We start from the raw sequence: 12924 nt of genomic DNA, 5'->3' as shown, positions 1-12924 counted from the left end.
CGTTGAGAAACGTTTCTCTCTTCGGGGTGGGGGACAGAGCTGTTGTTTTCAACATTACAATGGTGGGCCGACTCTTCCTCTCCCCCATTGATATATACTTCTCAGCCAATCCCCTTCAAGGCATGTCAGGCCAAATAGGAAAGTGAAAAAGGGAGAAAGAGAGAGGAGTCTCGCACGCGTGCGCGCAGACTAGACAATAACGCCGCATGCGCCTTTTACAGCGAAGTAAAAGATGTACAGCGAAGTTTAAGATCTTGATGACGAGCGAAGCTTTCTGATTGGTTATTAACTCTTTCCATCATTCTGTGATTGGCCCATGCTTTCCGCGGTTTAGGCTAGTTCATGTTAGCGCCTTTCTCTTCTCTAAGGTTTAGGGTCGTTCATTGAAGGTAGGAAATAATTTAAAAGCGACTCTGCCTTCATAGGCTTTTCTCGGTGGAGTTTGAGTTGGGGGGGACTTTTGTCCGACTGTCCGTTTTTGAGAACTCTGTTTAGCTTTCAAAATTGGCATTTTTTTTCAAGTTGGTTTGCAGTTTTGAGTCTATAATCACATATGTGCTTGACTTGGAACTATAAGGCAAATAAAGATTCTATGAAGAAGTAAAAGAGTTAAGTTCAGTAATTATTTTTTTTTCATTTATTAAAATTTCTTTACTTTTACGTGTAGGGGTGGAAGCTTTTTTTCATTCAACTGTCATCATTTTTTGGTTCACTTTCATGATAAAAGCTTCATTCGTTTTCTTCCCATGGATGTCCTACTCGACGTCTAACAGGCTAGGCTGTTTGAGTTCCAGAAGAATAGAGGAGGGAAGCCCCTTATTCGTGGGATGATTGTAAAATAGCAGCTGCATCCACTTTCACAACATTCAATATGTCTTGGCCAATCTCATATGTCCTTTTATTTTTCCACCTAAGTATCATTGTCTTACGCAGTTTATGTTTGAACTATTCTTCACCCCTGATATTTTTTCACATAACCCGAAAATAACTAAAACAAGCCAAGGAGCCTAGGAATTGCAAGTCAGTATATAGCACTAGTAACATAAAAGCATTAAAGAAAACTTGGAAAAATAATACTGAAATAAAGGAGCAAGGCTGATGTAAAAAACTATTTCAAATCTTTCTGTTAGCATCTTTTTAAAGCTATGTCTTACTCAGTTTTCTTCCTCTTTGTTACTTAATATTGTGTGGCTCTGCATTTGTGAAGAAATGGACTGGGATAAGTTTGACATGAACCCTAGAGTGATTGCAGCTATTAAAAAAGGTACATTAACTCTACAAATCCTTGTTTTCTTATTATATGCCACCCATCTACCATTTTTATATATTGATTGTGTAAGAAAACTGTCTTGCTGCATTTGATTAAGGGATTGTATAGACTACAGTTGCAAGTGGGTAAATGCTGATTGTGATGAGATTGGGTATATCCAGATCTGAAAAGAAACTAAGGTCACAATTTGAAATTTTTCCATGTTGGACTCACTTCTGAATAAACATCTGTGAGTGTGTCTATAGCTGACCATTGATTGGATTTTTTTAGCCTTGTTCTCATTGCTGAACTACAGGTACTAGGAACCCCACTTAATGTTTAGAAGTATGAAGAATGAATGAATGAATGAATGAATGAATGCCAGTGATAAGGGATGTTCTGAATAGTTGAGCAACAGTGAACAATTATAGTTTCACAGTTTTGCTTTAGAAAAAAGTACTTGCATAAAAACAAATCTCTATATTAATGGTGCTATGCTATTCATGTCTACTTAAAAGTAAGTTGCATTGAGTTGAATAGGCCATTTTAAGGTATATGATACAGGATTCCAGAACAAGAGAATAAAGTAATAACATGTCTATGCCCTGTAATATTACCACTTTTCAAATAAATAAATCTATGTTGGTTATAGAATCAATTTTCTTATTTCAGCAAATATAACATCAATTAAAGACATTTTCCATCTTTCGGGATCAGATTTGCAAAGGTTAACAAAGCTATCCAAGACAGATGTACAATATCTACTAAGAACAATTTCTAGTACTTTGAGAAAAAACACTGTTTTTACGGGTAAGTCTTCAACTAGCTTTTTTCTAAACAATCAATTTAAAGAAATATTAAACTACTATAAACCTATAAATTGAAGGTGTAGTGGGATTTGATCTTCCAGATTTTTTATAAAATCTAATTGAATCCTTTAACTTGCTGTAAAATTTGATGTGTATGTCATAAAATGGTAACAAGGTACCTTTTTTCTTCTCTAATTTTGAGAATCTCTTTTATTCCCTTTCCTTTCCATCTTATATTCTTTTCCTGCTGCCGAAATGGAACATTGTGCTTTTGCTGGATGTCTTACTGAATGCTTGCTGAGGATTTCTGAATCAGCCGATTAAGAGCCTCCATGCATTTATTTTTTGAGCCATTTTAAGATAATTACATTGAAAATGACATACAAGTGTATTAAGTAAATCTACTGTCAAATTGTTTTAGCACTCCAACTATTTCAAAACCAAGCCCCCAGCACTTCCCAAGGCCAGAAGCTGAGTCTGGGCTGCGCAGTTCTAGATGGCTTACTCCGAGGTGGAATTCCCAACACAGGAATTACTGAAATTGCTGGTGAAAGCTCTGCTGGGAAGACTCAGATTGCTTTGCAGCTGTGTCTTTCTGTGCAGTATCCATACAGATATGGTGGACTAGAATCTGGTAAGGAATATTTTCTTTTAATGTTTCTAGTGTTTTTGAGCAGGGTTTTTTCTATTAGTATTACTCTGCTTTTATTGTTTTTATTTCGTTAGCCACCCACAGGTGCAGTTATAAAATGGGTTGACATATCAAATAATTTTTTTAAAAAAAGGAAATTATTATCCCTTCCCAGCATATAAATGGAGACAGTAAGACAGGGACGGTAGGCATCCTGATGCGCTTATGCACCTTTAAGGAGCTCCTTTAAGGAGTTCTTAAGAATGGGGTGAGGTCCACGGTAGACAGTTTTGAGATTGAAGCTGTGAGGGTTTGAGGTTGTAACAACAGAGTTGGGTAGAGCATTCCAGGTGTTGACCACTCTGTTGGTGAAGTCGTGTTTTCTGCAATCGATTTTGAAGCGGTTTACCTTGAGTTTGTATCAATTCTGTACCTGTGTATTATTGTGGTTGAAGCTGAAGAAGTCATTGACAGGCAAGACTAGCAGACAATTTTGTGTGCGATGCTTAGATCGGACCGCAGGTGGTGCAGTTCCAGATTGTCCAAGCCCAAAATTTCAAGTCTGGAGACACAGGGAAATTTATTGTGAGTAGAAGAGTGGAGTACTCTTCTCAAGAAATATCTCTGAACTCGCTCAATTATATTAATGTCCGATATACAGTGTGGGTTCCAGGTGAAAGAGCTGTATTCAAGAATTGGTCTGGCAAAGGTTTTTCATGCCCTAGTTAGCAATTCAATGTTTACTGAAGAATAAGCTTAGCAAAATTAGGTTTGAGATGAGTACTCCTAGGTGCTTGATAGGGTGAGGGTCATCTACGAGATCATTTCCGCCCAATTTGTATTTGGTGTTCTGATTTTTATTGCCAATGTAGGACAGAGCATTTATTAGTTAAAATTTGAAGTTTCCAATTATGTGACCATTCTGGCACATAGTCAAGGTCGCTTTACAGGGCAGTAGCATTGTCGGTGGTGTTAAATAATTTTATGTCATCAGCGAAGAGGACACAGCTGCTTTGATATGGTTGCATAGGTCATTGATATAAAGCAGAAAGTGTGTGGGTCCTAAAACACTGCCTTGGGGAGGCACAACTGTTAACTGGTGCCAGATTTGATAGGACCCTTCCTATTTTGACTATTTGTTGCCTGTTTGACAGGAACACAGCTATCCATTGTGCAGGGATCCGTAGATGCTGTAAGAACTTAGTTTCAACAGTAGTTTGTCGTACACCACTGCATCAGAAGCTTTGCAGAAGTCTATGTAAATTGCGACTATTGTTTTACCCTGGTCAAGATGTGTGATCCAAATATTTCTGCAGTGTGGGAGTTGCAGATTACAGGACAAATTTTTCCTGAAACCAAACTGTTTGTTTCCTGAAACCAAACTGCTTGTTTGTTTCTAAGTGGAGGATGATGGATTAGTTTATAATTGATTCCATGACTTTACAGGTGACACAACACAGTGAGATTGGTCTGTAATTTTCTATTAGACTAGGGTCTCCCTTTTTAAAAATAGGTATGACCATGGCTAATGACCATAAGTCGGGCAAGGAGCTGGTTCTGAAAGATACCTCATAGATTGTGCATAGAGGCTCAGCTAAGGCAGTGGCAAGCTTTTTCAAGAAATAGGCACATAATCCATCAGGGCCAATAGATAAAGATGGCTTTAGGTTACGTAGTGCCATTTCAATGTTACCTACTGTAAAATCAATATGTAGTAAATTGTTACAATTTGTTATGGTACAACTAGGAAATGGGGGGGACAGCAGTCATTGCTATCAACAAAGACTGAGCTGAAGAACATATTGAAGAAGTTGGCCTTAACAGCTTCATCGTTACAGTCTTCCCCATTAGGCCCTTTTAGGGGTGGGATAGTTTTCGAGTCTTTAAATGTGGTGTTTACAAAATTATAGAAGCTCAGGTGGATTTCGAGTTTAATAACTCTTCCTCCAGTTTGCAATGGTCATTGGTACATTCTTCCTTTATCTGGCAGCATAAGGCTTTGTAGCGGTTTTTAACATTAGCTAACATAGACAGTTTTGTTTTCTCGCCAAACAGATTTTTTCGGGGGATTGTAACTTTCTTATTGTTATGGGTAATTTGTTGTTTTTTCTTTAGGGGTTATTTTTGGTACGTATAGATTAATGACTCTATTAACTTAGAGCAAAAGAGTTTATAATGGTCTTCTGCACCTGTGAACAAAAGGTGCCAATCAAGAGATGTGAGGTTGGCAGCTATGAGATCATAATTGGCTTTTTTAAAATTATAATTTGGAGTCACATCATTATGACCCTCTTTGCAAGGACACAAGTTGAGACAAAAATCAATCATACTGTGATCACTGTTGGAAAAAGGTTCTTTAACTTATAGGCCATAAATTGAGTTTAAGCTATTGCAGAAAATGAGATCTAAGCAATTGTTGAGCCTAGTGTTGTTCGTTATCAAATGCTCCAGCTCCAGTCATAGCAGCATTGTACAGGTTTGCATGCATAGGTTCAGTTGTACATTTGTTTAGGGGCCAATTAATAAGAGGCAAATTGGGGTTATTACTGTAATAAGGAGTCTGGAAAGGATGCATTCAACTACGCCTCGCAGACAAAAACAAGGTCGAATAGGGCTGCATTTAGAAGCAGGAGGAATTCAGGCATTTTGTTTGCAAGGCTTTTTGCATTAAGTAGCTTGCATTTTAGGCCTGTAGGGGTGGACCCTGTGCGTGCGTGCGTGTGTGTGTGTGTGTGTGTTTTCCAGCTGATTGCCACAGAGAGAAGCCAGTAATTTCAGATGGCTTGGCCTTTGTTACAGGTGCAGTTTACATTTGCACAGAAGATGTTTTTCCTAATAAACGTCTGCAGCAACTGATTGAGCAGCTGCCAAAATTGAGGAGTGATGTTCCATCTGAGGTGATGCAGAAGATAAAATTTGGAAACAGAATATTTGTTGAACATGCGGCAGACCTGGTGAGTATATTATCTGTCTGTCAGTGCTTCAAAAGGTTAGATTCAATCTATGCAGCTGAAAAAGAGCTGTGATGCTACATTCCAATGTAGAATATGCATTTTGTAAATCAAAATAACAATTACTCACACTTAACATCAATTTTATAGTACCGTTTCCATAAATGCCATTTCTCAGCAAATCTCTACAGAAAAAAAGGTTGGTTGGTTTTTACAAAATATATACAGTTAGCCTTCCCTCCCCCCCATTTTCTCAATATGAAGCTATAAGACTACAAATAATGCATATAGAACATCCATTAGTTAAACTATGCAAAACATTAAAAATGGTATCATTAAAAAGACCTTAACTTAGAGAACACATTCATCAAGTCACGTTTGAACTTCAATACTGCAAAAAAATGTACAGAACTTCTGAAAAGAATGTTCATTTTTCTTCTATTTTATAATAAAAAGGTACGCTTTTTGTTCTCAGAGCTATGAAACTATGCAAAGTTGAAAGACTCTCAGAAGCTAGAGCAGTGCTGTTATATGCCTACTTTTTTGGCACTAAGTCATCTGAATTATAAACATTTTAAAAGAACTTTGTTTCAGGTTTCCTGCACAACGCATCTTGTATATCTTGCTATCAAGAGAAGACTAAAAGAATCAGTTTGAATAAAAGCAGATTTTAATCCATCAATAATAAATCTCAAGTCACAGAATCATTGGCTGCCTATTTTTATATATACATATACATACACATACACATACACATACACATATACATATACATACATACATACATGCATACATACATACATACATACATATATGTGTGTGTGTATATTGTCTTAAATGTTATTACTGCCTTGAATTTTAATTTTGGGCATATAATGCAGAATGCAGAATTATAGTCTGCCTCATTGATTAATGTTACAGTAACTTGCATTTTGTTCTCCGGTATACCTCTGATGTTAGAACAGTTTGTCCATTAAATGGTGGACAGCAGTAAAACTCAGGGGCTGTGATCAAACCAGTCTTCAGGCCTCCAGAAACTTGTACTCTGGAGACAAGGGTACAGCATCACTGCCCTCAACAACGACAAAGTAAGTGAGATAGAAAGGGAATCAAGGACAGGGGAGAGACTTCATTTGCTCTTTCAAAATTGGCAGAGAGGGGAATTGTTTGGCATTTGATTACTATGCTGCAGGCGTAGAAAATCTTTTCAACTAGGCATTGCATTGCATTGCACTGATTTTGAAGAGAAATTGATCTGACTTAATCAGTTGCTTGTTTTTCCCCTGGCATATTCAGTGTTTCCTTTGTGAGAAAATACACTGGAATTTCACAGGATACCTTTTGCTTAAGATTATTTGTAATTTTTCTTAAGGAAAGGAAAACAAAAGTGGAATGCCCAAGAGTAAAATGTACGTCAAATGCTTTCCTTTTGTTCGTTCCAACCCAATGGCATATTAGAAAGTCCTTTCCTAAAAGGGCTCAAAATGATGGCTATCCGTCTGTCAGCAAAATAATTCTCTCAAACAGAACATAATACAACCATATTTGATGTAGGAGGTAGGAGAAACTGAAAAAAAAAGAAATAAAAAATATTGATTTAGAAAATGCCCATGGGCTGCAAAGAATTTGGGAGGGGCAGATGAGCAATGGTTCTGCATGCCACCACTCCTCTATTCTAAACCCCTCCCTTCTCTCTTCATCACATTACCCAGGGCAGCATGTTTGCCACTTGGCCTATGCTTTTTGATGCACACACTTATTGAAAGCCAAACAGATACACTATGAAGGAAGAACAGAAATTTGTATACAGAGGCAGCTCTCATGTGTCTAACCTAATTAGACATCTGACACAGAGATGGGCAGAGCAGATGTACATATCCTGATTAGTCCCTGGTGAGAAAATATGTGTGTGCACATGGAACACATTACTTGATTAAACAGAAGAAAATAGGAATTCCTCTTATGGCCACTGCTGCTACCAAGCTGGGAAAAGGCCATGTTTTTTTTTTAAAGTTAGGTGTTTATTACAAATACAAGGTCAGTGAACAATACAATCTTTAGTGTTTCCTGAAGCTTTTTGATTTTTGTAAATGTGCCTTTTTAAACCAGCTTTTTTGGTCAAACCTTCAGTTACTTGATGTACACTGCTCAGAAAAATAAAGGGAACACTTAAACAACACAATGTAACTCCAAGTCAATCACACTTCTGTGAAATCAAACTGTCCACTTAGGTAGCAACACTGATTGACAATCAATTTCACATGCTGTTGTGCAAATGGAATAGACAACAGGTGGAAAGGGGGCTTCCGGGTTGCCAGGCTTCGGTGACAGCAGGGATTTGCGTTTCTTCGCGATCCCTGCTGTGCTCGCTGTCTTGGTGCCTCCGATCCAGATGGATTTGGAGGATAAGGCTGCCCTGTAGAGGCAGCCGAAGATAGGGAGGATCTGGGAAGGGGTTTGGGGGTGTCACAGACCCCCTCCCCACCCAGTTTTAACCTCCTTTTCTCAAGACGATGCAGCGGCGGTCATAATGGCCGCCACTAAGAAGCTGGCATCTGGAAAAGATTGTGCAGGAGGTGTGCTGAAGGAAGAGAAGACAGAGAAAGCTTTTGGCTGAACCGGGACAACAATTAACATCTGAATACCCTGGAACTTTGGCTTTTCAAGTGATATATTGTTTCCCAGAGGATCGTTAAGCTGCGGTGGAGAGTAAAGGGAAAGCTTTTTCTCTCCTCACTTTCCTTCCCACGGAGACAGCAGATGGAAATCGGAAACACCCGTATTGGCAGCAGAAGGTACTAACTTTCAAAATTGAAGCCAAGGGGAAATTACATTCTTAAATACTGATACTTTAAAACCCAAATCTTCTTGCTTTAAGTGGGAGGGAAGAGAGGTAAATGATTTATACTAACGTTTGTTGAAGGAGACTGCTTGGAGTTTTATAAGATTAGAGATTAAATCGCAATAAAACTTCCAAAAAATATCTTGGAATTATGTAATTGAATTCTGCCCCAGGAAGAGCAAGTAAGAAAGTGAAACAGACTATGCTGATTGTGCTGACTTTGATTGCTTGATGACTTCGGGACTTTAACTATCTTTTGAAAGACTAAGAAAACATTTGGATTGCTTAAAAAAAAAATCCTTTTCTTTTTACAATGGTATCTTTTGAAGAATTGAAAATGCAGTTTGAAAGACTAAGAGAAGAGGAAGAGGGCTCTTTTGGATCTATCTTTGCTTTTTAGAAATGGCGATTTCTGCTTACCAGGAAATGCAACAAGGAAAAGACTGGGACGATGAAGAAGAAGCCATCTTTAATGGACATATGATTTTAAAAAAGGGTAAAAAGGAGAAGAAAATCAAGAATTTGAGTTCTAAAAAAACAATTAAGAAAGGGAAAAGTAAGGTGAAAAATCGATATAACGATGGAAAGCAATGGAAAAGAGGAATACAACAGAGAGGGGAGATTAAAAAGTTGGAGATTGAGAGAGGAGGGGGTAAAAAGGTTAGATTTGATAAGGAAGGAAGGGACAAAGCGAAGGGAAGTTATAAAGATTTTAAACAAGATGTTAATAAACAATTTTTTTTCAGAGATAAAGGGTAAAATATAATTTAAATAGAGATTCTGCAAAGGTACACAAGACTGTATTTTATATTTGTATTTGAAATATGTGTTAATAGAATATTGTAGGGATTGTGTAATTAATGTTTAATTAACTAATTGGTTATGGAACACTATTTTTAATATACTATAAGATTATTATGTTTTTTATTTTAAAATGTCATGTAGAATGTACTAAGCAGAATCAGAATAGAAATAATGTTTAATTTTAAGTGTTGAATTTGGGGGGAAAATAGAAAGGTGTCATACTTCAACCAGTCATTACAGGAAAAAGTTTGTGCTTAAGAGAAAGATAAATGGATAATTGAAAAAGAACGGACAAAAGATACAAGTGTAATGATTTAAATTGAGATTAAATAAATAAAGTAGAATTAAGAGAGTGAAAAGAGTGGAGAAGATATATGTAAAATGTAGAATTTTAAATAAGATATGAAATAGTATATAAGCTGAGCATGAATTTAATTTACGTCTGTACCAAAATTTATAACCCGGGGTTAAGCCGCTTTCTAAAAAGAAGTTTTATATTCTTTATGTTATGTGTTTGTTAGTCTACATTTGTCTATTGAGGAGTAATGTTGGATAAGAACATATGAAATAGTAACAATATGAAATATAGTAATATGAAATATATGAAAGTATAAGTTTAATGAATAAAATTGAATAGAAATAAAGGAAGAAACAGTAAGAAGGTGGAAAACAGTAATAAGATATGAAGTTGAATATATAAGATGCATATTAAGTTGTGTGTGGAAATGTGATAATTTAGAACTATATTGTACTTAAATGAGATGTCTTATTTGTTTTGTTAAGTAGCTGTTAGAAAAGATGTTTTATGTTCTTATGTCTTATGTTTTGTTTGTGTATTCTTTTTGAAAGTTAATAAAATTTCATTGAAAAAAAAAACAGGTGGAAAGCATAGGCAGTTAGCAAGACATCCCCAATAAAGGAGTGGTTCTCCAGGTGGTGACCACAGACCACTTCTCAGTTCCTATGCTTCCTGGCTGATGGTTTGATCACTTTTGAATGCTGGCGGTGCTTTCACTCTAGTGGTAGCATGAGACGGAGTCTACAACCCACACAAGTGGCTCAGGTAGTGCAGCTCATCCAGGATGGCACATCAATGCGAACTGTGGCAAGGTTTGCTGTGTCTGTCAGCATAGTGTCCAGAGCATGGAGGCGCTACCAGGAGACAGGCCAGTACATCAGGAGACGTGGAGGAGGCCGTAGGAGGGCAACAACCCAGCATCAGGACCGCTACCTCCACCTTTGTGCAAGGAGGGACAGGAGGAGCACTGCCAGAGCCCTGCAAAATGACCTCCAGCGGGCTACAAATGTGCATGTGGCTGCTCAAATGGTCAGAAACAGACTCCATGAGGGTGGTATGAGGGCCCGACGTCCACAGGTGGGGGTTGTGCTTACAGCCCAACACCCTGCAGGACGTTTGGCTTTTGCCAGAGAACACCAAGATTGGCAAATTCGCCACTGGCGCCCTGTGCTCTTCACAGATGAAAGCAGGTTCACACTGAGCACATGTGATAGACGTGACAGGGTCTGGAGACGCCATGGAGAACGTTCCGCTGCCTGCAACATCCTCCAGCATGGCCGGTTTGGCAGTGGGTCAATAATGGTGTGGGGTGGCATTTCTTTAGGGGGCTGCACAGCCTTACATGTGCTCGCCAGAGGTAGCCTGACTGCCATTAGGTACCGAGATGAGATCCTCAGACCCCTTGTGAGACCATATGCTGGTGCGGTTGGCCCTGTGTTCCTCCTAATGCACAACAATGCTAGACCTCATGTGGCTGGAGTGTGTCAGCAGTTCCTGCAAGATGAAGGCATTGCTGCTATGGACTGGCCCGCCCGTTCCCCAGACCTGAATCCAATTGAGCACATCTGGGACATCATGTCTCGCCCCATCCACGAACGCCCCATTGCACTACAGACTGTCCAGGAGTTGGGGGATTTCTTTAGTCCAGGTGTGGGAGGAGATCCCTCAGACCATCCGCCACCTCATCAAGGGCATGCCCAGGCATTGTAGGGAGGTCATACAGGCACGTGGAGGCCACACACACTACTGAGCCTCATTTTGACTTGTTTTAAGGACATTACATCAAAGCTGGATCAGCCTGTAGTGTTTTTTTCCACTTGAATTTTGAGTGTAACTCCAAATCCAGACCTCCATGGGTTGCTAAATTTGATTTCCATTGATAATTTTTGTGTGATTTTGTTATCAGCACATTCAACTATGTAATGAACAAAGTATTTAATGAGAATATTTCATTCATTCACATGTAGGATGTCTTATTTTTGTGTTCTTTTTATTTTTTTGAACAGTATATTAATACTCCATATAGATTCCTGGCACTTTATAGTATAAAACAGATAAAGTACAGGATAAAAATCACAGGGTAATGTCTTAATTTACCCATTATGATATTGACATAGTATCTCCCAGTGACAACATGTAAAGTGCTTTTGAGTAACTCCATTTTAGCCACCTTCCTAAATATGAATAGGGAATGGGTCATTGGGGCGGGAGGCTGTTTCAGCTTACTAGAACAGTAGCCAGAAGGGTAAATGGATGCATTAATGTATTGATAAGAACTTGATTTCCAGTATATTTCTCTTGCATTTTATTGTTCACTGGAATGATTGTCAGCTATATTCCTCGCTTCCCAGTTTGATGCTCCATCAGGAACATACAATAAAAGTTGTGCAGAGAAAAACAGATTCATTCTATACCACCTTATAAATGGCTTGTGGGTTGCAGTGGTAGTATAATGCAGCAGAGCTCTGCAGTTAGTGGATATATTTCAGTTTGGAGTGGGGTAATTTCTTTTAGGAGACTTAAATCAATTTGTGCTGACCACAGTTAATCCTTTTCTGTTGGTACTTATTTCAGTGCTGATGGTGACATTAGGCAGGACCCATGCCAGGGGACTGACCCCTATCTGAAACCCTGGAAAAAACATCACTGGTTAGGAAATGCTTGTACACTTTGGCAGGAAGAAGCTTTGAATAATCATATTTACAAGCATGGAAAAAGGATATTTATTCTTGCAAGCGATTGTTTTAGAGTGAGGAGCCATACCAATAATCCTGCTGTAAAGATCTTAATGTAATCCTATTATACATTCAGTGGGTTTAATTGGGGCTTAATCTCAAAATAATGTGCATAGATTTGCAACATTGCTGTAATTCTCACTCAGCTTCCTGACTCAGTAAAGCTCTGATGGATTGAGTATACAATTTACTGTTTGCTGCATTGCAAACAAATACAAAAACTTGGAATAAGGATTACTCTGGCTATTGTAGTAATTACTGTACATCCACTGGAGCACAGATTTTTTTTTACAACTGTGCTGTTCTTGACAGACATCCTGTTGTATTTCCTTCTTATTATAGGACACTTTCCATGAATGCATTACTAAGAGACTTAGCTTGCTACTCTCAAGAGGAATGGTGCGGCTAATTATTATCGACTCCATTGCTGCCTTGTTCAGATGTGAATTCAGTGCTACAGATTCTCTCCCAAAAGCTAAATATTTACAGAGATTTGGGGCAAAACTTCACAGATTAAGCAGCAGGTTCCAGACCCCCATAATATGCATTAATCAGGTAAGATTGCAGTTTGCTTGGCTTAAGCAACATCTCACTAATTTCAGGAG

The 12924-nt window shown here is 38.3% G+C and overlaps 1 protein-coding gene and 1 long non-coding RNA gene across 5 annotated transcripts in view; both read left to right on the top strand.

Annotated features, from left to right (window-relative positions):
- LOC113435038 (uncharacterized) overlaps positions 1-12924 on the top strand; it is a 274736-nt gene that overhangs the window by 94182 nt on the left and 167630 nt on the right. The window lies entirely within an intron of this gene.
- The window catches only part of XRCC3 (X-ray repair cross complementing 3), a 624633-nt gene that overhangs the window by 609323 nt on the left and 2386 nt on the right, over positions 1-12924 (top strand). For 3 of the 4 annotated variants that reach the window (XM_087922256.1, XM_087922258.1, XM_087922257.1), the window contains exons 2-6: positions 1208-1264; positions 1922-2059; positions 2480-2692; positions 5489-5643; positions 12662-12874. In XM_087922256.1, coding sequence (XP_087778382.1) covers positions 1210-1264; positions 1922-2059; positions 2480-2692; positions 5489-5643; positions 12662-12874 — 774 coding nt within the window. In that variant the 5' untranslated portion in view covers positions 1208-1209. Of the gene's footprint in view, positions 1-318; positions 390-1207; positions 1265-1921; positions 2060-2479; positions 2693-5488; positions 5644-12661; positions 12875-12924 lie in introns of those variants that run through there. The other variant, XM_026698567.2, reaches the window with a different exon arrangement.

The sequence above is a fragment of the Pseudonaja textilis genome, chromosome 1, assembly GCF_049901715.1.
Source record: "Pseudonaja textilis isolate UNSWEBS1 chromosome 1, rPseTex1.2, whole genome shotgun sequence".
NCBI classification, from domain to species: Eukaryota; Metazoa; Chordata; class Lepidosauria; order Squamata; family Elapidae; genus Pseudonaja; species Pseudonaja textilis.
This window is presented reverse-complemented; position numbering and strand designations above follow the sequence as displayed.